Source organism: Colius striatus, chromosome 1 (genome assembly GCF_028858725.1).
Source record: "Colius striatus isolate bColStr4 chromosome 1, bColStr4.1.hap1, whole genome shotgun sequence".
NCBI lineage: Eukaryota > Metazoa > Chordata > Aves > Coliiformes > Coliidae > Colius > Colius striatus.
Genome location: NC_084759.1, coordinates 124195510 through 124221653, shown reverse-complemented (window position 1 = coordinate 124221653; position 26144 = coordinate 124195510). Strand labels below are relative to the sequence as shown.

At 51.2% G+C, this 26144-nt stretch overlaps 3 protein-coding genes across 6 annotated transcripts in view; all 3 read right to left on the bottom strand.

The window, feature by feature from the left end:
* Window positions 1–260: 260 nt before the first annotated feature.
* On the bottom strand, window positions 261–4119 carry GAPDH (glyceraldehyde-3-phosphate dehydrogenase). The gene is made up of 12 exons (XM_061988762.1): window positions 4063–4119; window positions 3465–3508; window positions 2749–2848; window positions 2393–2499; window positions 2217–2307; window positions 1930–2045; window positions 1735–1816; window positions 1417–1568; window positions 1241–1319; window positions 1044–1127; window positions 819–916; window positions 261–560 (listed from the first exon to the last, which is right to left on the bottom strand). Exons 2-12 carry the CDS (start codon window positions 3485–3487, stop codon window positions 491–493), a joined length of 1002 nt encoding a protein of 333 aa, XP_061844746.1. The 5' UTR covers window positions 3488–3508; window positions 4063–4119; the 3' UTR covers window positions 261–490.
* A 2315-nt stretch (window positions 4120–6434) lies between these two features.
* LOC104559255 (C-type natriuretic peptide 2-like) lies at window positions 6435–8222 on the bottom strand. Its single transcript, XM_010204145.1, has 2 exons — window positions 8124–8222; window positions 6435–6707 (listed from the first exon to the last, which is right to left on the bottom strand). The coding sequence occupies exons 1-2, from the start codon at window positions 8220–8222 to the stop codon at window positions 6435–6437; spliced, it is 372 nt and encodes a 123-aa protein (XP_010202447.1).
* A 5457-nt stretch (window positions 8223–13679) lies between these two features.
* Window positions 13680–26144, bottom strand: part of NCAPD2 (non-SMC condensin I complex subunit D2) — a 31754-nt gene continuing 19289 nt past the window's right edge. For all 4 annotated transcript variants that reach the window (XM_062005821.1, XM_062005810.1, XM_062005801.1 and 1 more), the window contains exons 22-33: window positions 25977–26138; window positions 25530–25747; window positions 24232–24343; window positions 23800–23923; window positions 23496–23651; window positions 23102–23279; window positions 21450–21544; window positions 17447–17527; window positions 15188–15374; window positions 14827–14953; window positions 14517–14687; window positions 13680–14322 (exon numbers count right to left, since the gene is read on the bottom strand). In XM_062005821.1, the coding sequence (XP_061861805.1) occupies window positions 14240–14322; window positions 14517–14687; window positions 14827–14953; window positions 15188–15374; window positions 17447–17527; window positions 21450–21544; window positions 23102–23279; window positions 23496–23651; window positions 23800–23923; window positions 24232–24343; window positions 25530–25747; window positions 25977–26138 (1694 nt within the window). In that variant the 3' untranslated portion in view covers window positions 13680–14239. The remainder of the gene's footprint in view (window positions 14323–14516; window positions 14688–14826; window positions 14954–15187; window positions 15375–17446; window positions 17528–21449; window positions 21545–23101; window positions 23280–23495; window positions 23652–23799; window positions 23924–24231; window positions 24344–25529; window positions 25748–25976; window positions 26139–26144) is intronic.

Sequence of the window (26144 nt, the reverse complement as noted above, 5' to 3'; positions counted from 1 at the left end):
TGGCAGGAGTCGTGCCACACATGTGGCACCAGCAGCATGCATGCTGCAGACAGGCATGTGCTGTTCCCTGCAAGGCAGGGAGCCTAGGGCACAGCACCATGCCCATGCCCCAACAGAGCTGTCCAAACACCTCTTCTTAAGGCATTTCCCCACGGTTCACAGCCTCAAGAGCTGGCGCAGCAGCTTGGGGCCAGGCACCTCCATTTGCCTCATTACAGCATCCCCTTCCTCCCATTTCCCACTGAGACACAGACCAGGCATTTCAGATGGTGATCACTTTTATTTGATGTAAGGTGGTACACAAACAGATCAGTTTCTATCAGCCTCTCCACCTCCCCCAGGCTCGGGGAGAAGTTGGAGGAGTGGGGGAGACAAGGGAACAGAACTGGCCTCTCACTGCAGGATGCAGAGCTAAGCGGTGGTGAAGGGCAAGGGCTCCAACGACAGAGAGTCCTGCTTCCCTAGGCAGCAGGGGGGCTGTGTGCTCGGCTCACTCCTTGGATGCCATGTGGACCATCAAGTCCACAACACGGTTGCTGTATCCAAACTCGTTATCATACCTGGGGGGAGAGATACACATGTGCTATCAGAGCCAACACGTTTCTTGCATCCCTTCCTCCCTTGTTCCTGGCTCCTCTGCCCCATTCCACACAACAGAACCAGGGGGCTTCCCACCTATTTTCAGTAAAGAAAGCAGTAACCATCCCATCCACTCTCCATCAAGGGAAGGATATACTCCTTTTGATTAAGCAATTTCGCTCCTTACGAGTATATCTCACGTTGGAAGCTACCCTGTCACCCCCCACGGCCGTGCTTACCAGGAAACCAGCTTCACAAAGTGGTCATTCAGTGCAATGCCAGCACCCGCATCAAAGGTGGAGGAATGGCTGTCACCATTGAAGTCACAGGAGACAACCTGCAACGGAGACGAAACTGTCAAGTTACCCACAGCCCAAACCGCACAGGACCCCAGCAAGGCTGCAGATGTCAGAAAAAGAGGCAAGTGCCAATAAGTACCGGCCAAGTGACCAGGAGTTACTTACCTGGTCCTCTGTGTATGCCAGGATGCCCTTCATGGGCCCATCAGCAGCAGCCTTCACTACCCTCTTAATGTCATCATACTTGGCCTGAGAAGAGACAAAGTGGTCAGATCCCAACTCACACACAAAAAAAAAAAAAAGACTTTAGAGGGATCAAGGGCAGACCTGGAGGTTGAGAGGGCCTTGTCCACAACACTTACTGGTTTTTCCAGACGGCAGGTCAGGTCCACAACAGAGACATTGGGGGTTGGTACACGGAAAGCCATTCCAGTGAGTTTCCTGTGAGAAACATTCATCAGCACCCCAGCCAGCCCTTCATTCTGCTAGGAACAGGTCAGATCTGGCCAGGCAGCAGCAGCCTCCTCCTGACACTCACCCATTGAGCTCAGGAATGACTTTTCCCACAGCCTTAGCAGCCCCAGTAGACGCTGGGATAATGTTCTGGGCAGCACCTCTGCCATCCCTCCACAGCTTCCCGGAGGGCCCATCCACTGTCTTCTGTGTGGCTGTGATGGCATGGACAGTGGTCTGAAATGAGAGCCAAGGAGTGAGAAACACAGCCAGTATCCTCCAGAAGAAAAGCATCCCATGTTCCTCCCGATCCCAGGGGACACAGGGAGTACAGATGCTTTCCTTCTCACATGAGAGGACCTACAGATAAGGCACTCTCCTCAGCACCAGGCTCCGCACTTACCATCAGACCCTCCACAATGCCAAAGTTGTCATGGATGACCTTGGCCAAGGGTGCCAGGCAGTTAGTAGTACAAGAGGCATTGCTGGGGAAGAGAGAAAGCATGTCAGCCAGAGGCAACGTACCTGCAAAGGTGAGATGAGACCCCACAGAGTTGGTGAGAGCTCTGGGTCAGAAAGAATCTTCCTCTCTCCTTACCTGACAATTTTCAGAGACTTGTCATACTTGTCATGGTTGACACCCATCACAAACATGGGAGCATCAGCTGAGGGGGCAGAGATGATAACACGCTTTGCACCACCCTTCAGGTGAGCCTGCAAAAAAAAGAGAAGGCTATGAGATAACCCAGAAACCCTCCAGTAGCCAACTTCTTCAGACATCTGCTTCTCCCTCTCTCATTGAATCCTGTACACAGTTGGTATACCCCACAGGCAGGTGAGAGCAAGAAGTACCCCTTTTCTCCTGTGTGCTACTAACACACTCACCCCGGCCTTCTCCATAGTGGTGAAGACACCAGTGGACTCCACGACGTATTCAGCACCAGCATCTGCCCACTTGATGTTGCTGGGGTCACGCCTGAGGAAGGACAAAACTGTAAGAGCTGCTCTGTGAGACATTTGCTTTCATGCTCCAGAGTGGTGAGAGGGAAAGAGATACTTACTCCTGGAAGATGGTGATAGCATTCCCGTTAATCACAAGTTTCCCATTCTCAGCCTTGACGGTGCCCCGGAAGTGACCATGAGTAGAGTCATACTTGAACATGTAAACCTAAGTAAGGCAAGAGAGAGGAAGATCAGGTACCTCATCTGCTGTCTCTGCAACCCTTGTTCTACCTAGGACATAGCTTTGACTCCCCACCTCCTCGGGGTCCTTGGCCAACAGCTGCTCACTACCTGTCTCTGCTGAACTCATCCCCATGCCTCTACCCCACAGTCAGTTTTCCTGGGAAGGTACTAGAAGGGAGCCAAAGCAGGCCTACTCGGAGACACCCCAAGGGGGCACTGCAAGGCTGCTTACCATGTAGTTCAGATCGATGAAGGGATCGTTGATGGCCACCACCTGGACTTTGCCAGAGAGGATGGCAGCCCTGGTGACCAGGCGGCCGATGCGGCCAAATCTGGAGAGAAGAGAGACACATGTGTGAGGAGCAGCACCAGGGAAACCACTGTGTTGGGCACGGCCCACAGGAGCACCCGCTGCTCCCTCCCTCCCTGGTGGGAGCCCAGCAGCCACGGCCAAAGGCCGAGGTGCCTCAGTTAAAGATTAAGAGCGACCCCCACACCGGAAAGGTCAAGCGCTAAATTTACTGAGGGCCGGGGTGATCCGGTTACTCCTCGGCCTCACAGGAGAAGGTCACGTCCCCGGGGCCGCCAATGCCGACACACGATCCACCGGGAGACCTTCCAGTGGGGGGCTGCACCCTGCTGGCAGGGTGCGGGGACCCCTAGGGGGATGTAGGGGGCCACACGAGGCAGGCAGTGGCGGTGCTTCCGGGGTGACTCACCCCGAATCTGCCTGGGGAAGTGACTCAGCAGCTCGCCTTGCCCGAGCCCCTCTGCCCCGGCATGGGGGGCAACGGTGAAGCGGAACCCACGGGGTACACTGCTGCCCCCAGTCTGCCCCCGCGCCCTTGAGGCGACCTTGCCCCCCCCTTTCCCTCCCTCCCCCGCCTTCTCTCATCCCTCCGCCCCGCCGGGCACCTCCCGGTGCCTCGGCCCAGCCCCTGCACTCACCCGTTGACTCCGACTTTCACCATCTTCGTCTCTTAGGGATGTTCCTGCGGGCAGAAACCACCGGTGATGCGCCTGGAGCCGAGGAGGGGGCGGGGGGGGGCGGGGAAGGGCTCGCGAGTAACCGTCCTCCGCGCCTCGCCTGACCGCGCGCGCGCCCCGGGCGCCACTAGCGTCTCCCCGCCGCCGGGCCCGAGCAGGGGATGCACGCGCTCCGAACCATCCCCGCCGCGTGATCCCGCCCCCGCCATCCCCCCGAGGCGATTCCCCCCCGGCCCCACCTTACCACCCCTCCAACACCTCACCGCGCCCCCTGCGCCCCCCCAACCATCCCCCCCGCTCCGCTCCGCCTTTGTGCCCGCCAACGCCGCCGCACCGCCCGAGGGCTGCCGCCCACCCCCACCTCCGCCCGGCCCTCCCCCGCCGCGCCGGCCTCCGGAGCTGGGAAGCGGGGGACGGGGGGGGAAGAGGGGGTGTGTGTGGAGATGCTCCCCTCCTTCTTCCCCTGCGCCTCACCACCACCACCACCACCACCACCACCACCACCACCACCACCACCACCTCCTCCTCCTTCCCCCGCCCCACTGCCCCCGCCCGTTACCTGCTGCCTCTAGCCGCCCCGGCGCGCAGTGAGAAGGTGGCGCAGCGCCTCTCCGCCGTCATTTATAGCCGCGGAGGGGGAGGGCCGGGTCCCGCCCCGGCGGGCCGGCGTCGAATGGCAGCGCGGGGGCCGGGCCGGGCTACGTGCGCCCGCGCTGCGGGTGCGGCTGCTTTGGTTCCCCCCCCCCGCCTCGACTCTATCCCCTCCCCCCTCCTCACTGCTTCCCCCCCCTCAACAAAGGCCGCGCGCCGGGAGTGGGGGTCCGCTATGCCCCCGCGGATGCGCCTTTTCTCCGAGCCAGCCCTGAGTCGCGGTGGCGGCGGTGATGGCTGTGGCCAGAGATGCCCCGGTGCCGGAGGAGGCCGGGTCCTCGCCCTGCGGCGAGGAGGTGTCCCCAAGGCAGGGAAGGGTGGCCAGACCCCTGTTTGGGGAGGCGGTGGGGGGCTGCATGCTCGAGGCCCGCTGGCGCCCCGGGAAGGACATGCACTGCTTTCACCTGTAACAAAGGAGAGACCCCTCTTCCTTCCCTAGCATGGGCAAAGGGGCTGCAGAGATGCTGGGGACACTCCGAGCACCCCAAGCATCTGCCATTCCCCGCAGCGCTGGGAGCCAGCAGGTGCTGGCTAGGAGCTCTCACTCCCCAGGCTGGGGACATACGGTCCCAGCGCCCTCATGTTTCTGTCCCCTGAGTGGGTTTAGCCAGGCATGCTCTGCATGGGGCCACCGGGCTGGCTGCTTCCCCAGCAGGCTACGCGCCACAGCGTGAGCACCATCTTAATGAGGCACTGCGGCACTGCTGCTACTCGCGGGACGTGACGGCGGAAATCCTGCTGGTCCATCCGCTGCCTCGGCCCGCCTTCGCCGGCTGCCTATGAGAAAGGAATGCTTCATGCATGGCTGCCGCCGCTGCCCAGCTCGCAGCTCCCCCATGCTGGGCTCCCTCGGTGAGCCATCCCTCGGCATGGTGCAGGGGCTCACACAACCCAGCTGCAACGGGACAAACCCACATTAGGCCAAGCCTCTGTCCTTGGGGACTGGGTCCCAGAGGATGATGTGGGAATGTTGAGGATGCAGGTCTGGGCTGGCAGAGGGTGGTAGGAGCAGGCCTGTACCTCCGGCTGCTCCCTCTGGCAGGACTCCAGCAGGGCTTTGAGGATCAGAAGGGAGGAGAGAGTAGGGGGAGCCACACGGGTATCGGGGTGTGGGGCTGATAGGGGACACACAGCTCAAATGTAACCCAACTCTCCTTATACCACTGCTATTCCCGGTGCTGCTTGAGGGGCAGGCGTCTAAGTTTAGAGCTGGCTGAGGTTACGACCTTTTCTTAAAGGCCAGGGGATGATGGCATGTGTGGTGCAGCGGTGGGGCAGGAGGGGTATGTGCCCGTGCCGGGTTCATGGTGCACCAGCTGCAGCCGGCCGAGGGCCGCTTTTGAGGCCAGCTTCTGCACAAACAGGAGGCCCCCGTGTTTGCTCGACAAACACCACGCAACCGAGTGCCCTGCACCGGAGGGTAGAGTGCGGGTGAGATGAGCCAACGCGACCCTTCTTGCCCCCTGATCGCGATCGATATCTCGCCGGCTCGCCCGCCGCCGCCGCCATGGCCCCGGCAGCGCCGCGCTGCAGCCGCGCGTGCGGCCCGGCTCACCCGGCATGGCGGCGCGGCCCCGAGCCCCGCGGACACGGGCTCTGCCGCCATCTCCCGGCCCGCCCCCGCGGCCAGCCCCCCTGACCGCCCCTCGCCCCAACGAGGCCCCGCGGCCAGCCCCCCTGACCGCCCCTCGCCCCGCCGTGGCTGCCCGCCGAGACGCGGCGCCGCAGAGCTCACACGCGGGAATTAACACAGCTTTGTTTAATTAGCGAGCGAGTCCTCACGCGCGGAGCGGAGGGAGGGGGTTGTCGGCAGAGCAGAGGGGTCCTGCGGCCGAGGGACAGCCGCGGGGGTGGGCAGTTTCTCCTCATCCTGCCGCCGCCTCCACGCTCCTTCGGCGAAGGAGCTTCAGGGCTTGGCGTGTCGTGGTGCCGAGCTGGTTCCCGAGCCGGGGCTGCTGGATGCCGCGGGACTGCCGGGTGCCCCGGGACTGCCGGGTGCCCGCGGCTTTGGAGCAGCGGGGCCGGTGAGCCGCACGGCGGCACGCATCCCGCCTGCTCTCGCACCCCGGCGGGTCCCCAGCGCAGCCCCACTGCAGCGGCTCATCCCCCGTCCCAGCCTCTTGTCCCGGCTGTGGGCAGGTGGTTGGCCCCACAGCCTGTCTCGCTGCCCCCATCCCCTCACTCCTGCTCCTCCCCGTGCTCTTAAGTCTTCCCCTTCTTCCCTGCTCACTTGTCCGAGCCCTCACTGCTGGCCCACTCACCTCGGAGCCCTCTCCAAAGTTAACACCCCAAACCACTGAAGGTCCCGATCCGGTCCAGTTTCAGCCCAAAGCAGCCTCTGGGCACGGCCTTCCAGGCCCAATCTCCAGGCAGTGCCCACTTGCGACTGGCGAGGGTCTTGCGCCAGAGAGAAGCATGAGCAGCTCTGGCCCCAGATCGGAGGAAGGGGAGGGTGGAGGAGAGCAGCTGAGGGCCAAAGCTGGAGCCCTCCTTTGCGTCCTCTTCAGCCAGCACAGACTCTGGCTCCAGGGGCAGTAACTGGGAAAGGAGCATCTGGGATAAACAGAGAGGAGAGGGCAATGAGAGTGGAGTTGCCTGTGCTCCAGGTGATGAGCTTTGTACCCCCTTGTACCCTGCTGCTCGCACCTTCCTTAGGGCTTGGGAAGGACATAAAATGGTGTCGACACATAGGCACTGTGCGTGTGACCTTGCATCCGGACACAGTGGAGGGCTAGACCAGCAGCTCCTGCAGTCTGAAATGATGTTGCTGTGTGAAAAGCAGGCAGCCAGCTACTGTGAGCCTCTCTCTGCCTGTGTACACATTGCCCTGCTCTTGTCAAACCGCAACTCCCTCAGTAGAAGGTAACAGGCTTCAGTCCTTGCTCCTTTTGCTGATGCTGGGCACATCTGAGTGCTCAGGCTGCTCTGGGGCTGGTGGGGAAGACGGACCTGCCCCAAGCACATGCTGCTAAAGATGAGGGGGAGGCAGGAGCAGAGCAGGCGTGAGGAAGGGGGACTCCTCATCTACTGAGAATCCTCTAGGTTATCTGTGCAGGTGAGAATCATACACCCCCGGCACTGCTGCAGCCTCTGGCTGTAGGGAGGCAAGGGCTGAGATGTGCGTTGGGCGCAGTGGAGGCATGGCATGGCTGCCCAGGGAAGCAGCCTGCCGTAGCCATTCCACATCTGCCCCTCACGTGGGTGCTGAGCTCTGGCTGAGGATGCCTTTGTGCAGCTCTGTTTTGTAGTGAGTTAATTGAGGCGGATACAGGCATCTTCAGCAAGGAGAGAAAGTGGTGAGTCATAGCAGAATCAGTCTTGTGATTATAGTTCATGTCCTAACTACTTCCCTGTAGCCTTCCCAGGGTGACCTGAAGGGAAGGTGTTGGAGCTCAGGTTAGGGTTTGGGTAAAGAAAGAGATGAGTAGATTTGAAAGGCAAAAGTATTATTGTTGTCGTTGCTGAAGATAGAAGATTTACCCAAGTGAAGATGCCCTCAGCTGGCATCCTGATAGGGGCTCTTGGCCTGAAAGAGGGGCTGCTATGGGGTGGTACTGAGCTTAGGAGTGAAAAAATCAGCCTAACAGGATGTGCCTTCTCTCTGAAGTGTCAGAATCAGGCACTGAACATGATAAGGGATGTGATTCTAATTTGTGGTGGCTGCTAACACAGGGCAGTTAGGCAAGACAAGTCTCCTTACTGTTAAAAGCCTCCGCCCCAGACCAGAAGGCACTAAAAATCTTTTGTCTGCCTGCTGTCCCATAATGCTGATGCTCTTCTGAAGCTGGGTTATAAGCATAATCCTAGAACTGAGGCTGTTGGACTGGAGGTCAGGAAGCAGTGAGAACAAGCAGCAGCCTCTGTTAGCCAGAATTTGGGACCACCGCTCATCCCATGTTCAAACACAACCTCCCCAAATTGCCCGTCCACTCCTGAAACCTCCCTCAGCTCTCTCCCAGTTCCTCCTACCTGTAGCCTCTGTCCTGGTAAGGACACAGTCTGAACGCTGGCAGAGAGCAGAACTAAGAGGAGGAAAAGCGAGCAAGGCCATGACTGGAACCTCAGCATCTTCTTCTTATCTTGTGGCTTGTGGGAGGTGAGGCAGGACCTGCAACGTCCGTGTCAGATGCAGTCCCTGGCCCCTCTTTGCCTTTATAGCTTTGGTTCTGGCAGGCGCCTGGCCCCCAGCTCTCTGCTGAACCACCCCCCGGAGCTCCTTAACCTTTCAGCCCTTTTGTCCAGGGTGATATATTTCAGAGTGAGCTCAGCAAGACCCCTTCCTCTAAAGAAAAAAAAGACACAAAGGTGTTTACTGAGTGTCTGGGAAGACAAATGTGAGCTGAGCTGCTGCTGGCCAGGACCTGGAGGTATCTGTCAGGGTCAGGAACGGGGTGATGCTTTGAAACACATCCTGAAGGAGGATCTTGAAGGCTGTATCGTGTAGGGATATTGAACATACTCCTCGTAGGCAGATGGCCATTAGTGCTCTTTCTCTAATCAGCATGAGCATGGACTGCAGCTCAGCTAGCAGTAGGCACGCTGCTGGCTGCATGGAGCTGACACAAATTCAGCTCTGTGACGATGCAGGCTTTTGGTTTTGACATTTGTATCTTGGTGAGCTGGCTGGCCTGGGAATGAAGAGCTCTTGCTGCAAAAAGTGTGTGAATCCCAGCACTAACGCTATGGGGTTTGTAGTGGTGAAAAGAGCGTGGGTCTAGCACTTGTGGGGTGTATAACTTGCAGGCTGAATGTCCTGAGCCACCATCTGGAAGGCTGCTCTGAGTTTCCAGAGGAACCGGCACAGACAAGAGCTCGTCGAGGCTCAGCTTGCACTTTCTCAAGCTCAGACACACAATGGAAGCGGGATGGCGAGGAGCAGATTCCTCCCTCCTAAATCTTCTGGCCATTAGTTCCCCCCCTTTTGTTTACCTCTCCTATTTTACTGTAGTTTCTCACCAGTTGAACAAGGCAATGAGGTCACTGTTTGGAGATCAGGGTGCAGAAGTCAGCCTGGGTGTGAAGACAGAAACTCATCAGGAGAGTTTGTCCAGGGGAGAGGAGTGGGGGGACTGTACCCCAGCACAGGATTAGTAGTGGGTGGGCTGAGGGAGTTAATACACCTTAAATTTCCCCTTCTTCAGTACTGTTGTGGAAAGCAATTGGGTCAAACTTGACAGTCAGTGTTCTGCTGCCTGCTTTTGTTTATTTTTTTCAAGGAAAGAAGAAAGTTTGGGGAAAAAAAGTCTTTTGCAGGGATAACAAAAGTCACAGTTCAGATTATTTTCGCCGTCTTTCCTTCTCTCCTTCCTAGCATTTTGTGCTTACAGATGCAGATCTGTTGGTCCCTTTCTTCCCTGCCCAAGGACCCAGAAAGTTTCACGAACCAGTTTTGCATCTAATCTGTGAAAAGTGAGTGTGGGCCTTCAGTCTGGAGCACTGATGCTGGAAACAGGAGAGACTTTGCACAGATGGGGACACCCAACTCTGTTAGCTCCACCTGATACCTTCCACTCCAGCATGGTGCTGGCTCCAGAGCAATGCCTTGGTGGTCCTCTTCAGTGATCCATTTTATCCCCCTCACTTGGGCCAGCATATAGAGGGGCTCCCTAGGCATCCACCAAGATATTTCATGGGAAACAGGATTATTTTCATACCAACCTTTTAACTACAAAGCACAGGTGCCTGTTGGAGAGTGCTGGGAGGTGGCAGTGTCTTTCTCTGGAGGTTTTCAAAACCCACCTGGACGTGTTCCTGTGTGACCTGATCTAAGTGGACCTGCTTTAGCAGGGGATTGGACTGAATGATCTCTAGAGGTCCCTTCCAACCCCTACGATTCTGTGATTCTGTGTTTGTGTGGGCCTTTGCAGGGGGTGCCTGTGCACAAAAGGAGTGTGGGATGTGTGCGCACAGCTGTCTCCTCTGCATGCTGGATGCGGCACAGCTTGGAGCTGTGTACAGCATTAAAGGTTCAGAAGGGTAGGAAAGAGGGGAAGGAGGATGGGAAGCGAGCACGTGTTCATCCCACATGCAAGACAGACATCTCAGGGGATGTTCTTCCGTGCTTGCTAGTCACATTTGACCATCCAGAAGCAGCTGAGTCAGCCTGCTAGAGCTCCCGGCAAGATAGCTGCAGGCAGATGCATCTTGGGTTGAATACATTGATTCCAGGAGTCAGCTCTTTCCTGAGCAAAAGGAAGTCTTCTGGTAGGAAACGTAGTGGTGCTTTGATCTGGTATCCCTTGAATGGTCTAGCAACAGGACAAGGGGGAATGGGATGAAGCTGGAACACAAAAAGTTCCACTTAAATACAAGAAAAAACTATTTCCCTGTTCAGGTGAGGGAGCCCTGGCACAGGCTGCCCAGGGAGGGTGTGAAGTCTCCTTCCTTGGAGGTCTTCAAGACCCGCCTGGACACGTTCCTGTGCGACCTGATCTAGGAGGACCTGCTTCTTCAGGGAGGTTGGACTAGATGATCTCTAAAGGTCCCTTCCAACCCCTACCATTCTATGATTCTATGATGATCCTATGAACGTGGTGGCCCCCATACTGCAAGAAGAGTGCCAGAAACATGTTTGCAACTGTTTCAACTTCCATCCTAACTTGCACACAGATTGAGCCCTCCAGGCTGAGTTCTCAAGTGATGGGTCCCCTCCTTGGGTCCAGCACAAGTTGGGGCTAGCAAGAGAGAGGGAGTCATCAGCTGTCCCATACCAAACAGGAAACTTCAGAGACTGTAGAAATTCGCAAATTCTCTTGCAAATTCTTGTAAAAATGCAAATCCAGGAAAAGCACGGGTAAATTGCAGGTGTTTAATGACTCAGGTGCCATGAAGCTGCAGCTGCTCTGTGTCCCAGATCCTTGCTGGTACTACAGTAGAACTGAATAGTTGCTCTGACACGTCCTGGCAATGACAGTGAAATGAAAAGGCTTTGGCAGATGAGTCCCTAGCTGCCCCAGTTTTCTCAGACTCAAATAGTTTATTGTCCTTCTTTCCTCTTTCGTGCTAACAAGTTTCCTCTATAAAAACCCTTCCCCCTCTGATGCTGGGGCACCAATTCTAGAGCTTGCAAGACCACCAGAAACATGGCCTACTGCTGAGTTGCAACTGGTCTTTTACAAACAGCTGCTTAGAAGCAGGGCAAGTGTAGAGGGGGAGGTCTAGGGACTGGTTGAAGTACCCTGTGGGAACATCCCTTCTCCCACAGTGATGAAAAGGGCTGATAGTTGCTGCAGGCTCTAGAAGAAAGGCCAATATTTACATCCTACCGCTAGTGCCATGTGTTGGAGTTCAGAGCCCACCATGGTCAGGAGTCTCTCAGAGAACAGAAACACCGCTGATCTCATCACTGAGTAATCCCACTGCTACAGATGCGAGGAAGGGGGATTACTCCCTCAGTAGTAATTCATGGTCATACTGGCAGCCACTGAAATAGCTGCTTGGGAGGAACAGAAGGGCAGCAACCAGCTGCTTAAGGCAGCAGTCACTGTGGAGCTGTTCCAAGCAAGCCTTCTCGGGTTTTGCTTTATCTTTCTGCAGGACTTCCTTTGTCCGTGACACAGGATTGCTCATTCCTCCAGTGCCAAGAGAGACCAGTGAGGAGAGGGGGATGATCCACCTCAACAGCCTGCAGAAAGGGCCCAAAAGCAGATCCTGCTCACTGACTTTCCACTCTCACTTGACCAGGCACTGCTGTGCCCAGGAAAGAGCAAAAGATAGACTGCAAAGCAGTGAAGAAGCCACTGTGACAGTCCAGTCATTGACTGCCAAATTCTCTTTCCATCTCAGAAAAGCAGCTGTGCTGCTCTCCTCAAGGAAGAAGTTTAACCACTTGTTGGGGGAAAGCATGGGCTGAAGGTAAGCCAATGCTTAGACAGTTTCGTGGCCACTTTGCTTCCTCCATCCAGCTATTCACATCTTCCTCACTGCAGTATTGTCAATATACTTTCTCATACATAGGCAAGATTTACCGCACAGACTCATAAAGCCTTGAGTCTGCATAGAAATCCATCTATCATAGAATCATAATGGTTGGAGAACACCTTTCAGATCATTGAGGCCAACCACTAACCTCACACTGCCAGGCCCATCACTAAACTAAACCATATCCCTCAGCACCTTGTCTATGTGCCTTCTGAATATCTCCAGGGATGGTGACTCCACCACCTCCCTGGGCTTCCCGTTCCAACCCTTAACAACCCTCTTGGTGAAAAAAGTTCTTCCTAATGTACAGTCTAAACCTCCCTTAGTGCAACTTGAGCCCATCCTCTCATGTCCTGTTATTACTAAAGAGACTGACCTCCATCTCACTACAACTCCCCTTCAGGTAGCTGCAGAGAGTGATCATATCTCCTCTCAGTCTCCTCTTCTCCAAGCTAAACATCCCCAGTTCCCTCATCTGCCCCTCATCAGACTTGTTCTCCAGACCTTTCACCAGCTTCTTTGCCGGTCTCTGGACACACTCCAGCACCTCAATGACCTTGAAGTGAGTGGCCAAGAACTGAACTCAAGGTGCAGCCTCAGCAGTACCAAGTACAGGGGGACAATTACTGTCCCCTTTTGTGCAATTTTTTCTCTTCATTTCATTCCCCTGTGAGTGACAAACACACGTGGGGTGCTTGGGGGGATTGCGTGGAGCATGCATGATTGTGCTGTACTTACTGCTACTGCTGGAGCTGCTGTTTCTGTCTCCTGGAGCCTTCACTGAATATTTTATCAGGGAGGATGGAAGAAGGACAATATCACCGTAGCTTTTTGGTCTTGTATTGCATGTGATTGTCCTGTTCTTACTTGGGTGACTTGGAGTTAGGGAGAGCCTCTATATTGGCACCTGGCAACAAGGGGGCAGGTCTTTCCCCTATGTCACGGGGCCAGAGTGTAGCTTTTGGTCCACGTGTCCTAATCCAGTAAATACATCTCTGACCCCATCGTTGCTTCAGCTACTTGTTTCTACAGCCATCTAACATGTTTGTGTCTGTTCAGGTACAGGCATAAGAAATCCCAAGGTATTTCCAGGTCCATGCAAAGCTACACAATTGCTAAGCTACCTTTTTTAAAAGCAAATTACTGTTACTGTAGGTATCAAAATAAGCTACAGCAGGTTTTTTTTGCTACTTATGCAACCAAGCCAGAGAAGGGAGCAGTAGAAAGCAGACCAGAGACCTCAGAAGATCTACAGGAACCTGCTGATAAGAGGCCCATTCTGATTCCAGCCACACTTCCTAAGCAACGGACAGGTAAGAGGAAACAATTCTGTGCTAATAGCTCTGGGACAACCGTCAATTTGCCTGTGAGACGGGAGGCTAAAGGTTAACACAAATTCAGATTTAGTGCACGCCACGTTCACATGGCAGGCCAAGGAGTGCCAGGGCTGACTTGAAACCGATGTGGCGTTCCTGGAGGCAAAGAGCTTAAGGGCCAGTCTGGATTCGCAGCAAATACATTCCAACAAACAATGAGACAAAGCATGGTAGTGGTACACTGTGTTGATCAGTTGAGCAAATCAGAGTTAGGGAAAGATAATTTTAACGTTTTTAGGGTGTTTTTTTGTTTATTAAAAAAAAAAAAAACTTAAAAGCACTTTCACTCTAGTCTAAGTCAGCCTCTCTCTTCCTCCTCACTCCTTCAGCTTGTCTTTTGAGGAGATCTGTACAAGAAATGAGTCAGGTAACCTCTCCTCAAAGGCCCTGCTAGCTTTTGCAGGGCAAGAGCTTTAAAAAGCATCAAACATAAAAGGTCCTAACCCCAGCAAAATTATATTGATTCTGTGTTAAGAGAAGGTGAATAGTTTGCTTAAGTACAACACGGGGAGGGAAATGAGCATTTTGTATGCAGTGCTTAGTTTGTCTCTTCTTAGAAAGACTTTCTCCCAAATACTCTTTTTTAATGGGACCAGCTTGCTTTTATCTGCAAAGCCAAGGCAAAACCAGTCAAAGCAGCAGCTACTTTCCTTTCTGCCTTTCATTGTGGAGATATCAAAAGACAGGGATGGAATTGCTTTAGCCTGGTGTGTAACTTCCGTTTTGTCCTCATTTAAAGCACTGTCCCATGATGGATTTTTAAGTTGAAGACAGAGGCAGATGGTTCCCTCAGCGCAGTCGTCGGGCTGAAGATCTGGTGATGGGGGTTGTTTTGGTGGGGGTTTCTTCCTCTTTTAATTCCGCCAGCATATCTTAAGAGAGTAAAAAAATATGTCAATAGCCAGCACTCCACTGCCTTGAACAGAGAAAGCTACAGGCAGGCTAGGGAGTGCCCTGAAGCCCTGCACACCTTCTGCCTATTACCCAAAGGAACATCCCCGTTTGTGACCCAGTCTCCAGCCCTTCCCCACTTTCACCTTTCAAGCACACACGTGTAATGCCTTACCATCCTCAGAGCTGTTCTCATCGCTGGAGAAGGTGACGATGGCTTTTTTGGTTGGAGGCCGTTTTTGGGAACGCTTACTCCGGTTTGACTTATAGTGTCGGAGGCTGCGAGAGTGGGGCGTGACAAAATCCTCATCGCTGTTGGCCGTGCTCAGGGGCTGGCGGTGGGAGCCTGCCATAGGACAAAAACCAGAAAAACAAAGAGAAAGGTTTCAGCCATTCTGTGTGTAAGGATGAGGACATATCCCTAGGTGTCTCTGCTGGGCTGCAGGATCAGGGGGAAGGCTGAAATCTCATGAAAAGGAACTTACTTCCCGTGGGTTTCCTCTTAGCTGGCTCTGGCATTGGAGTTCCGTGAACCTCCTGGCACGTCTCTGCCGAATCCTGTCCTCGGTTATGGCAGGCAGACAGCTTCTGCTCCAGCTCTTCAGCCAGGGCCTGATAGAGATTTAACGCAGTGGGGAATAAAGAAGAAGAAAACAAACACTCACACACATAAAAATAACAGGTGGGGGGAGAGAAATATTACATCCATAGCAGAATTGCCATCAAGTTCTCTGATAAATTGGGTGAGGAACAGCCTGCTTAACATGGAGAACTGCAGGGCCTTCCAATCATTGTGTGTTAAACCCAATAATTTTCCTGGCCTGGACATTTGTGCCCCCTCCTTACTTTAGTCTCGGGCTTGCCGCCTGCTCTGCGGAACCGAAGCAGCACAGTTTGGAAGCAGCTGTAGACAGCTGTGTCTTGAAGTTTGTCTGCAAAGCAGTCAAAGTTGTCCTGCAGTTTGTGAAGGCCCCTTTCTGAGAGGGGAAGCAGAGTAAGGCAGCGAGACAGATCCCGGTACTGACGCTCAGTCCTGGGGAAGACAAAGATTGCCGTTAGCTCTTGCAAAAAGGAGTGTGTAAGGATAAGCACATCCTACCCGACACGGGAGAATAAAGCACTTCCCACAGACGCCTCTGCCCTGAGAACATGACATTCGAGTCGTTCTGTTACAGGTCAGTTAGAGAGCATTGTGCCATATCATACACAACCATCGCTACACTCCAAAGACACCTAGTGTCTGTCAGAAAAACAGGAAGGCTTCACTGTTAAGGGACACAGTCACTCGTTTAAAAAGCGTCAGGAGTTACCACTGGCTATGAGGAAAAAAATACACTCAGTTAAGCAAGGACTCCTCTTGAAGGGCCTTATTTCAACTGAATAAAAACAACCCTGGCTGCTCATTTTTGCATGTTTGAGACGGTCTGAAGCAGAAGCTGTATTTGATGTTCTCTCTCTTTCCTGGCTGGTTACAGGCCAGTTACATAAAGGCGGCCGTTTTCGTTAAGATCTAAAGTGAACAAATAACTGCACTATCGAAGGATGACCACATTCAAATTGCAGTGAAAGTTACTGAAACAAAAAATAGCAGCAAACTGACATCCTTAATGTAGATAACAATGATGGAATGGGAGGGAAAAAAGCACCAGGCTGAAGCCCCTGTTATTAAACTGTAGAAAGCAGAGGGCCAGAAGTCTGTCCTGCATATACTCTCTCCAAATGCACTGTCCAAATGCATACAGATGGCGAACAAAAGCTGTGGCATCCAGGTGTTTCCACATTTAAAGTCTGAACAATACCTGGTATGCTATATTTAGAACTCCAGAAATACCAAGGAGGGTGATAGTACCTGTGAAATCTTTTCTGGCAAGCTCCTGTTTTGGCCTGGATGGAGAGTTTTGCTCTGGGATTACCACCAGTGTGTATTAAACTGATTATCTTTATGGTACAGAAATATTAGGACATTTTTGTAAAGGCTAGACATGGCTTACATAAAGATGGGTCTTCACAAAATTGGTGTGAAGAGCTGATTACAGTTCCTGGGAGGCAATTTTGGAGAGAAGGGCTACTCTCCACTTCAGCTCAGGAAACAAAATCCAAATATTTCTGGGGAGTATGCAACTCCCTGAGGCAGCTGAGCAGGACACGTGCCCAGGCTGTGTGTACAAATGGCCAAGATAAGCAGACACAGCTTAAACCTCAAGGGCAAAGCCACAACGATGGGGAAGGAAAACTACAGGAATGGAGGAAGGCAGGGTGCACCAAATCCAGTGGAAAGTAAAATGAAGATCTCACTGGAAGTACGACAGAGGCAGGAAAAAAAAATCCTACTCTCTTTCTTCTTAAGGAATAAAAAAACCCAAAGTGAGTCAGTGAAGTTACAGCTTTGGGAGCAGGGGAAAGGAGCAACAAGAAAAAAACAACCTCACTCAACCAAAGCAAATCCAAAATCCAGGAAGGAAAATGATATCCCAGATTCATGAGATGTGTCGTGCACTCTCTGTAATCACCACAAGCAAGGCATACACACCTTGCAGACAGAGCAGAGCCAAGGCCTAAGTGTAGAGTGGCACAAGTCCTTGAATAAGAGAACTGAGCACAGAGTTAGTACCAAGCAGCCCACACATGCAGAACAAGGACAGGCACCTATCAGTAAGACAGTTGAGATCAACCCAGACAGGACTGGTGGGGAGATACCAACTTCTCAGTTGAACACACCCATTTAATAGCTGAGATTCAAGGGAATAGCCTGTGAGGAAGAACCACAAAGGTGCATAAAACCCACAGGTGGGATACCTCCTTGCTCAGATGTAATGCAAATCTAAACGTTTTCCCTAAGAAAGGAGGGAAAGGAGAAGGGCCAATCAGCGTAATAAGACCAGAGCCTTAGATAATATGTATTTATTCATGTATTTGGAGGAGGAAAACAGAAGGAAGAGAAAAAATAAAAGGGGGGGACTTAATCCAGATTATGTCAGCATTTATCAATTTGTCACAGGAAGAATATGACAGAACCTGTTTTGACCACGATATAGCAAGCTAGTTTCTTCTAACAATTCCTCAGAAGCAGACTTGCTTGTCAGGCAAGTCAGGATGACAACCTACCTGGCAGTCCGGAATCGCTGACAAAGTTTCTCCACCAAGCTCTCTGTCTGCTTGTCTTTTGTAATATATGAGAAGAGGTGTCTGAAAAGATATAAAATGTCAAATCTGAGAACCCAGAGAGGAAAACGCTTTTCTGCCTACACCATAGGATACTTGCAGCTGTCCTATCCAGTGATCAGCTGGGTGGGCCTCCAAAAGAAGACTGTTAGGGGACAGCTGCTATGACATAAAATATAACTGCATTTTTGCATAATAGCACACACCTAAGTTGACACTAGGAAACCCAGCTAAAGCAAAGACCCTTGTAGGTCTGTAGTGAGAAGGACTCATGCCTGTGCAGGATCTGAGGCAGGAGGAATGCTGAAAAGGCTGCAGTGTTGCCTTCTGATCAGCTTCGTCCATCTGGTTTTACAAGGATGCAACACCTCCAGACAATCTTCTCACTTCACAAGTTGTGCTGTCAGACTATTATATCTGACAAGCAGACTTTGAGGGGAGTGGGCTGACATGTGCTTTGGGTTTTTTTTCCCCTTCAAGACCATTGTTGTGATTTTTCATTATTAATTTGCTGAAGGTGTGTTGCCTCATTTTGGACCAGTGTGAAAGTGAGCGTTACTTTGCACAGAAGCACAAACAAAGCCAAACAGAACTGATATGCTAACCCAATCCCATGTTTGTCTCAGCTTCTCAAGGAATAGAAAGGCAGGGACTTTAACACATTTAAGTACCTCTGCATTTTGCATGATGTGCAACCTGAGAGCCTTCTATAAGGGCATGATTAACTGGCTAGATGAGAGGAGAGCAGCGGATGTCATCTACCTTGACTTCAGCAAGGCTTTTGACCCATCCTCAACATCCTCATCAGAAAGCTCAGGCAGTGTGGCTTGGATCAGTGGATGGTGAGGTGGATCGAGAGGTGGCTGAATGACAGAGCCCAGAGGGTGGTGATCAGTGGTATGGAATTGAGTTGGAGGCCTGTGGCCAGTGGAGTTCCACAAAGGTTGGTTCTGGGGCCAGTCTTGTTCAACAGCTTCATCAATGATCTGGATGAGTGTACCCTCACCAAGTTCCCTGATGGCATCCGCTTGAGAGTTGGGCAGAGAGGAACCTCATGAGGTTCAACAAGGGCAAGTGCAGAGTCCTGCACCTTGGGAGGAACAATCCCAAGCACTGGTACAGGCTGGGGATTGACCTGCTGGAGAACAGCTCTCTTTCTCAGACCTGCGAGTCCCGGTTGATAATAAACTAACCATGAGCCAGCAATGTGCCCTCGTGGCCAAGAAGGCCAATGGCATCCTGGGATGCATCAAGAAGAGTGTGGCCAGCAGGTCGAGGGAGGTCCTGCTCCCCCTCTACTCTGCCCTGGTGAGGCCTCATCTGGAGTCCTGTGTCCAGTTCTGGGCTCCTGAGCTCAAGAGGGACAGAGAACTTCTGGACAGAGTCAAGCAGAGGGCCACCAAGATGATCAGGGGACTGGAGCATCTTCCTTATGAGGAAAGGCTGCAGGAACTGGGGCTGTTTAGTCTAGAGGAAACTGAGGGGAGACCTCATTAATATTTACAAATATCTAAAGGGTGAGTGTCAGGAGGGTGGGACATTCCTTTTTTCTATTGTATCTAGCGACCGGACAGGGGGTAATGGGATGATGCTGGAACACAAAAAGCTCCATTTAAATATAAAGAAAACCTATTTCCCTGTTCAGGTGAGGGAGCCCTGGCACAGGCTGCCCAGAGGGGTTGTGGAGTCTCCTTCCTTGGAGGTCTTCAAAACCTGCCTGGACCCGTTCCTGAGTGACTTGATCAAGGGGAACTTGCTTTGGCAGGGGGGTTGGACTGGATGATCTCTAGAGGTCCCTTCCAACCCCTAACATTCTATAATTCTGTGTCTTCACAGAACTCACTGAATAACTTGTATTTATTAAAGAGGTCCTTCTGGCCTCCTTTTTTCTTGTACCAATGTGTCTGTTAAACTCAGTCAGGTTGCCACTGGCCTTGATATAAGTGTTCTAAGCACATCTTTTTTGTAGTTTTCATTATGTCTACAACTCCCACACCAAGCTTTTTCTCTCAGATACAGAAAAGGGACTGTATCCTCCATAGTCCTCCCTTTCCATCATCAATTTATCTTTAAGTGACCAGAACCATGGCAGCACTCCAGGCAAGGCCTCACTGGCACTACCAATGCTTCCCTATACATAAACCAGAAACAACATGACTGCTAAACAGCAAGGGGAATACATCTGTAACTTTAGCCACAGCTTTACAGCAGAGGTTGAAACAATTTCTAAACACTAATCCTTATGCTAGTTTTCACCTTGGTTATTACTTTAACCCTCTCATTCTCCACAAGTTAGTCCTTTAACAGTTATGTTCCCCCCCACTAACCCCTATTATTTTTATTCCTCCCTATTCTCCAGCTTGGCAAGTATCCCTGGAGCATAAGCCACTGCTATCCTTCTTAGCCTGTGCTTTTGTCCATCAGTTTCCAAGTTAAGCTGGATTCTCTCCACAACATAAGTGTTTTGTTTAGTGCTACCTGGGGAAATAGTTCAGTTCCAACTACCATTCCCTTTTTAAGGGGTATGATGGAGTGAGCTAACTGATGATCGAGTTTTCTTTAAAATTAATTAGTTTAAGACTAGTTTGATACCTGTATTGCTTTTTCTTTTACTCACCAGGCACCTCCAGTTCTCTCCCTGCATGTCACTGGGAGTCAGAAAAGTCCATCCATAAATGTTTTAACCATGCTAATCACACTTCAATGCAAGTGCTACACTTATTATTCTCTAGGTCTGTGGCAACACCTCCAGTTTGACATTTATTAAAAATTGTACTGAAAATTCCAAAATTATGTCCCATTCTTTTTATATATATGCCACCTTCTTGTTCCTGTGATGGTTTGCTTCTACTTCAGACACTAACTTCCCCTTCTATATGTGCTGTCAGTAGCCACATCCTGCATTTCCTATTATTTCACATCACCTTCCTTACCAAAAGCTGAAGCAAAACATCTATCTACTTTTGCAGCCATAAATTCAGTCTCAATTTCAGCCTCACTAATAGACCCTTTCTGTGCCTTGCAATTCCTACCTAGCCAAAATTCAATTCTTCCTAAATGCACTGGATTCTCATGGACAGAGAGACTAATTGACAATGGAGATTCAACTGTTCTTTTCTTCAGCAACAGCAATACTTTTGTCTGATACTCCCCTCTGTAACCCACGGGGGATTCAGGCAACTCGGAAAAAACCCATGTGGTTAAGTTTCAGATGTGAACAGAACATTGCTCTACTATACCACTGAAGACATGCTTTGTGCTTTCTATCAGCAACTAATACTCGTTGATTGAAACATTCCAATATCACAGAATCTTAAGGGTTGGAAGGGACCTCGAAAAGTCCACTCCCCGTGCCAGAGCAGGGCCACACAGGAACTTGTCCAGGTGGGTTTAAATGTCTCCAGAGAAAGAGACTCGACAACCCATCTGGGCAGCTTGTTCCAGTGCTCCATCATCCTCACAGTGAAGTCTCTACACTATGGCTTTCTTAAAAACAAACAATAAAAAATGAAACAACAGCAGAAAAACCCAAAGCCTCAGACTCGAACCTGTTACTTTAACTACAGCTCTATTAAATTTGCTTACAAAAATCCAGCAGGCCACCAAAGGCAGCAGAGTCTGTACAGTCTGTTGGGTTCTCCTAACATTGCAGATCCACATTTCTGTGCACAAAACCAACTGTGTTTCTTTTCTAGGGGAAAAGTCATTCTGAAGGAGCTAGTGGAAATTCTGTGTGGAGTCCCTCTTTGTTCCCAACTATGTGGCTTTAAGAATCGATTCCTCTCAGCATGACTCCATTCCAGACACAGACTGAAAAAGTCAGATCAGGGAGAATGACTGAAAAAGCATCTGTATGTGTCACTGTAATTTTTCTTCCGTGGATCTGGCACCCCCTTTGCACAAACATAGTCCTGGTCAAAAGAGATTTCTTTAACCCCCAGGATACCTCATAATGTTGTGGAAGGATTCCTCCTCGATGCCGCGGTTCGGATCTGAGAGGTGACTGATGATGTCTGGAAGCAGGTTATAGATGGCATTACCCTGTGAAGAATACAAGGTTCTTCATGAGGTACAGAATTAGGAAGGACAGCTCGGATCAAGCCAAATAAGGTGCCCACTTAAACTAGCTTCTTTCTGCCCACCTCTGAAACATCTGCTTTTTGAAGTGAGCCAGCCAAACCTATCGAGGATTACTTGTCTGAAGCTAAGAGAGAAATCAACCAACAAGATAACAAAAACTACAACCCTTGGTTTGCAACAGCTCTGCTCTTTGATAAACTTGGGTGTGGTTGCTTTGCTTTCCAACCTTGTCACAACTCAACAAGAAAAACTTCCAGATAAAGGAAAATTACATAGCGGTTCAGCTCAAGGAACTGCCTCCTGTCTTGCCTGAAAAGGCCCAATCCAGATTCCCTTTCCCACTGCTCTCATATGGCTTTGTCACAGCCAGTGCAAAGACAGGAAGTTACGGGAGTCAGGTTGGCTCTGCTTTTAACAGAGTAAGCCAAAATAATACAGCCCCAGTGCTATTGCAGCTTCCCAGGCAGTAAATCTCAAACTCTGAAGGGCCTGTAGCAGCCTTCCCGTGGCATGAAGAGAGTATGGGGATAACACTGCTACTGTTCTTGGGCTGCAGCCATGTCAATTTAAGCGTCACAATAGCATACAGCCAAGAACAACTTGGAAAGGTTTCAGACACAGTGCACGCCTGAGCCATGGGATCAGCAAACTCTGCTGTAAGTCCTAAAGGTAAGTGGCAGAAAACTCTTCCCAACCCTGTGCTAGGCATATACAAGAAAGCAAAGTGACAAAGCACTGGTATGGAGCCTGCCTTCTGATGTGAATGCATGACAAGAGATACAGCAACATCAGGGTTGAAACAAAACTCGTCATGTGAGATTACCTACACTCATTTAGGCAACAGAGATAGCTGCTCTACACCACTAACACACCTTCTCTAGGATTCAGCTCTCGTATTGTTGACTCAGCCTGCACCAGCCCTTCCCCACTCTTATCATAGAATCCTAGAATGGTAGGGGTTGGAAGTGACCTTTAGAGATCATCCAGTCCAACCCCCCTGCAGAAGCAGGGTCACCTAGATCAGGTTGCATAGGAACATGTCCAGGCGGGTCTTGAAGACCTCCAAGGAAGGAGACTCCACAACCCCTCTGGGCAGCCTGTGCCAGGGCTCCCTCACCTGAACAGGGAAATAGTTTTTTCTTATGTTTAAGTGGAACTTTTTGTGTTCCAGCTTCATCCCATTACCCCTTGTCCTGTTGCTAGCTACTGTAAAGAAAAGGGATGTCCCAACCTCCTGACACACACCCTTTAGATATTTATAAATGTTAACAAGATCTCCCCTCAGTCTCCTCCTCTTCTCCAGACTAAACAGCCCCTGTTCTCTCAGTCTTTCCTTGTATGAAAGATGTTCTATACCATTGATCATCTTGGTGGCCCTGCGCTGGACTGTCTCCAGCACTTCCCTGTCCCTCTTGAGCTGAGAAGCCCAGAACTGGACACAGTATTCCAGATGAGGCCTCATCAGGGCAGAGCAGAGAGGGAGAAGAACCTCCCTTATGGTCCTGAGCATCCACTTGCCTTGTTGGAGAGTTCACTGAAGAAGTTCTGAGCCACTCCCATGATTGCCTCCTCTGGGTCAATAAGCAGAGTTGCCATTTCACTCACTTGGCCCTTCACCTTCACCATGTCTTTGAGGATGAGGTGAGTCATCACCAGTCCAGCCGTCTGCCTGACGCTTGGGCAGGGGTCCCGCAGCCTGACAGAAACACAGTTACCACACAGAGCGGCTGAGGGAGTACCTCTAACTTAGAGGTACGCATGACAGCCCACTCCACAGTCCAGGACTGTCGTCTCCCTGCACTGACACCTTCAAGTTATTTTTCCTGGCCCATTCTCACCTTCCGGAGGTGCAGTGTCACCTTCCTCAGGGCTTCCATCACCTGTCCTCTCCCAGCCACGAGTGTAGCATTACCTGGCATAGAGGTGCGATGTCCAAGGGTCCACTAGGTTGGGGAAACGGATGGCCAGATCTCCTGCTGCAATGATGAGGTTGGATCTCACGCTGGGCAGAGCAGACTTCTCCATCATAGTGAACAGCAGGCGCAAGTGGGAGTCACAGAACTCGGAGCTGACGAGACAGGGTAGAGAAAAGAAAGCATAGATACCAAAATCCCATCTCTCAGAGATCAGACAGACACACATTCCATGCCCCTCCCACAAAATTCATATCTATGAAGGCTCTTTTGTGTTTGTTCTCTTCATAGGCGAGGCGTTACCTGATCATGCAGACCTTGCCAAGGGCCAGAGCTGCAGCAGCTGAGAGCGCTGAATCACTGTAGATCCCAGGGTTGTTGCAGATCTTGAGCACCAGTGGCACAAAGGCAGAGAACAGGTGATTTCCTAGAGTGAGGATGAAGACAGCAAGCATGAGGGTGTGTTTGTGCATCCCTCTAAAAGCAATTACTCCATTTATCCCAGAACTCTCTGCAAATTATAGAAGCTGGTTGATTCACTTTCACCATTGAAAAAACACCTCCAGTGAAGCAGAGCAAAGGAACAGACAGCCTACACAAAAACTGACACTGAACAAAAAATTGACACTGGTTCCCTCTGAAAGAAAACAGCCTTTCCTCTTTCTGGATCTGTTCCCCACTGTACCTGTTCCCTCACACAGGCAGATGGAGCCAGTGTTCCTCAGCCACACTTACCATCCAGAAGTTCGGTCTCACAGATGCTGCGGATGAGCTCAGCCTCGGTGTCATCAGCTGAGGCTCCCACCAGGTCCAGCTCCTCCTCCATAGTAGTCTCGTTTCCTGTGCTCTGTGCAGAAAGGGAGACTGTAAAAAAGATGACAGGCAGCAGTAACCCTTGCCTTCAGGAAGCACTCTTCTCTGATGTGAGAGGTGCATACATGTTACCAGCATCATGACTAGAGCTGAGAACAACAGATTGAAATAGTTTTATAAACCACCTTTCCCCAAGAGCTAAAGCTGTGAAGAGTAGTCTAGAATTTGATGGTCCATGTGCCACAGAACACCAATGAAAACAAAACCTAAGCTACTGAAGACGACGCAGACATAGGGTGTATCTGACATCAATGCCCGAGCCCAGCACAACTTAAGTGACATGCAAATCCTAAAAGCAAGAAGTTCAAAGTGGCTTTTGAATTACTGGCTTTGTAAGCAAGATTATGGGCAACCTTATGGCAAGGCAAAAGCAACACAAGGAAGAAGAGAGACATGGGCATTCCATGGGGACCAAATCTGCCTCCAACTACTGATTCTTGGAAAACCTCATAGTACCCTCCTGCTGTGTAGGAAATGATAGTGACACCAATAAGCAGGGTGGATCAGGAAGTTAGCTACAAATTTATCTGGACATCACAGTATAGGCATCTAATAGAGACTGGATACCTGGGGACAAACAACATTTTTCTCTATTCTCACCGAAGAAAGTCAGCCTCACTACACTGTAGAAAATGATGTGAGGTAGACCTAACCAAACAGGGTATTTCTCTCACACAGTTTCCCTTAAGAAGGCTACTATTAAACTTTCATCAGTACCACCTGAGAGAGGATAGGACTATCAGATTCTAGGGAGCAAGGCTTCAGAAGCCCTTTTGCAAAACTCAGGGCACAAATGGGTGTTCTTCACCACTAGCAGCAATTGCAAAAGATTGTACCAGTAAGAACAGAGGCAATGAGAGGAAATGAAATGTTTGCCTGAAGCGGGAAGATAAGCACGGCCAGGACTTCACCTTTCATTCCTTCCCCCCTTCCTCTTCAAAACCCAAAAGCAGTGTGAGAGCTTTATTGAACAGGGTCGCTGAAGGACCTCAGCTCTCCCTGTCAATCCTGACCAACGTACGTCCATTTCCATTCCTAAAGCGTGCGGTATCTTGGGCCTCGTGCACCCTTGGGACTGGATCCTCCACAAGTTTGCTGCACCAGTAGCTGAGACTCTAGAAGTACTGCCCAGAAGACAAAAAGGCAACTTTGTTTCTCACCCGGGGTCTCTGCTTCTTTGTGCTGTTATCAGAATGCTTCTTGGCCTTCTGCTCATCCCCAAGGATGCGGCGTCTGCGGAGCTCTGCACTCACTGACACTTCCAAATACACCACCTCCTGCAGGGCCACCTGTCCCACGAGGGACACCAGGTGCATCAGCAGGAACGTGGGGAGACTGCAAGCACCATCAGAGACTCTGCTGGGAGAAGCCCCTGGATCTAGTGGAGAAAAATTACAATGGTTCAGTGTTGATCTAGGTCTCTTCCCCCATCAGTTACTGGCAAGTCTCACTCATCTCCACATTCCACACACTCCTCCACAGTACTCACACCCTTCTGCTCCAACACCTCCACTAGCCTCTCAGCTCTGTTCTCCTCCTGCCGGGCCACCCAATCTCAGCATTAGAAACCACTAGTACAGATTTCCTTCACAATCTTTTTTCCTCACCAGCTTTTTGCTCATCAGACTCCTGCAGCTTCTCCAGAGCTTGCTGACTGCATGCCTGCAGGATGTGAGCGCATATCTCCTCTGCCCCTTCCGCTAGTTGGTAGATGAGCTTTACTGCTGCCTCCATGAAGGGGATCCAGTGACCACTTGGCTGGGCAAAGCCTGATG

Coding starts and splice junctions, on each gene's coding strand:
- GAPDH (XM_061988762.1), bottom strand. CDS start 3,487: ATGGTGAAAGTCGGAGTCAACGG. Junction 2,849..3,464: donor GTGAAAGTCGGAGTCAACGG/GTGAGTGCAGGG, acceptor TCTTCTCTCCAG/ATTTGGCCGCATCGGCCGCC. Junction 1,569..1,734: donor GCATTGTGGAGGGTCTGATG/GTAAGTGCGGAG, acceptor CTCTCATTTCAG/ACCACTGTCCATGCCATCAC.
- LOC104559255 (XM_010204145.1), bottom strand. CDS start 8,222: ATGCTGAGGTTCCAGTCATGGCCTTGCTCGCTTTTCCTCCTCTTAGTT. Junction 6,708..8,123: donor TACCAGGACAGAGGCTACAG/GTAGGAGGAACT, acceptor TGTTTATCCCAG/ATGCTCCTTTCCCAGTTACT.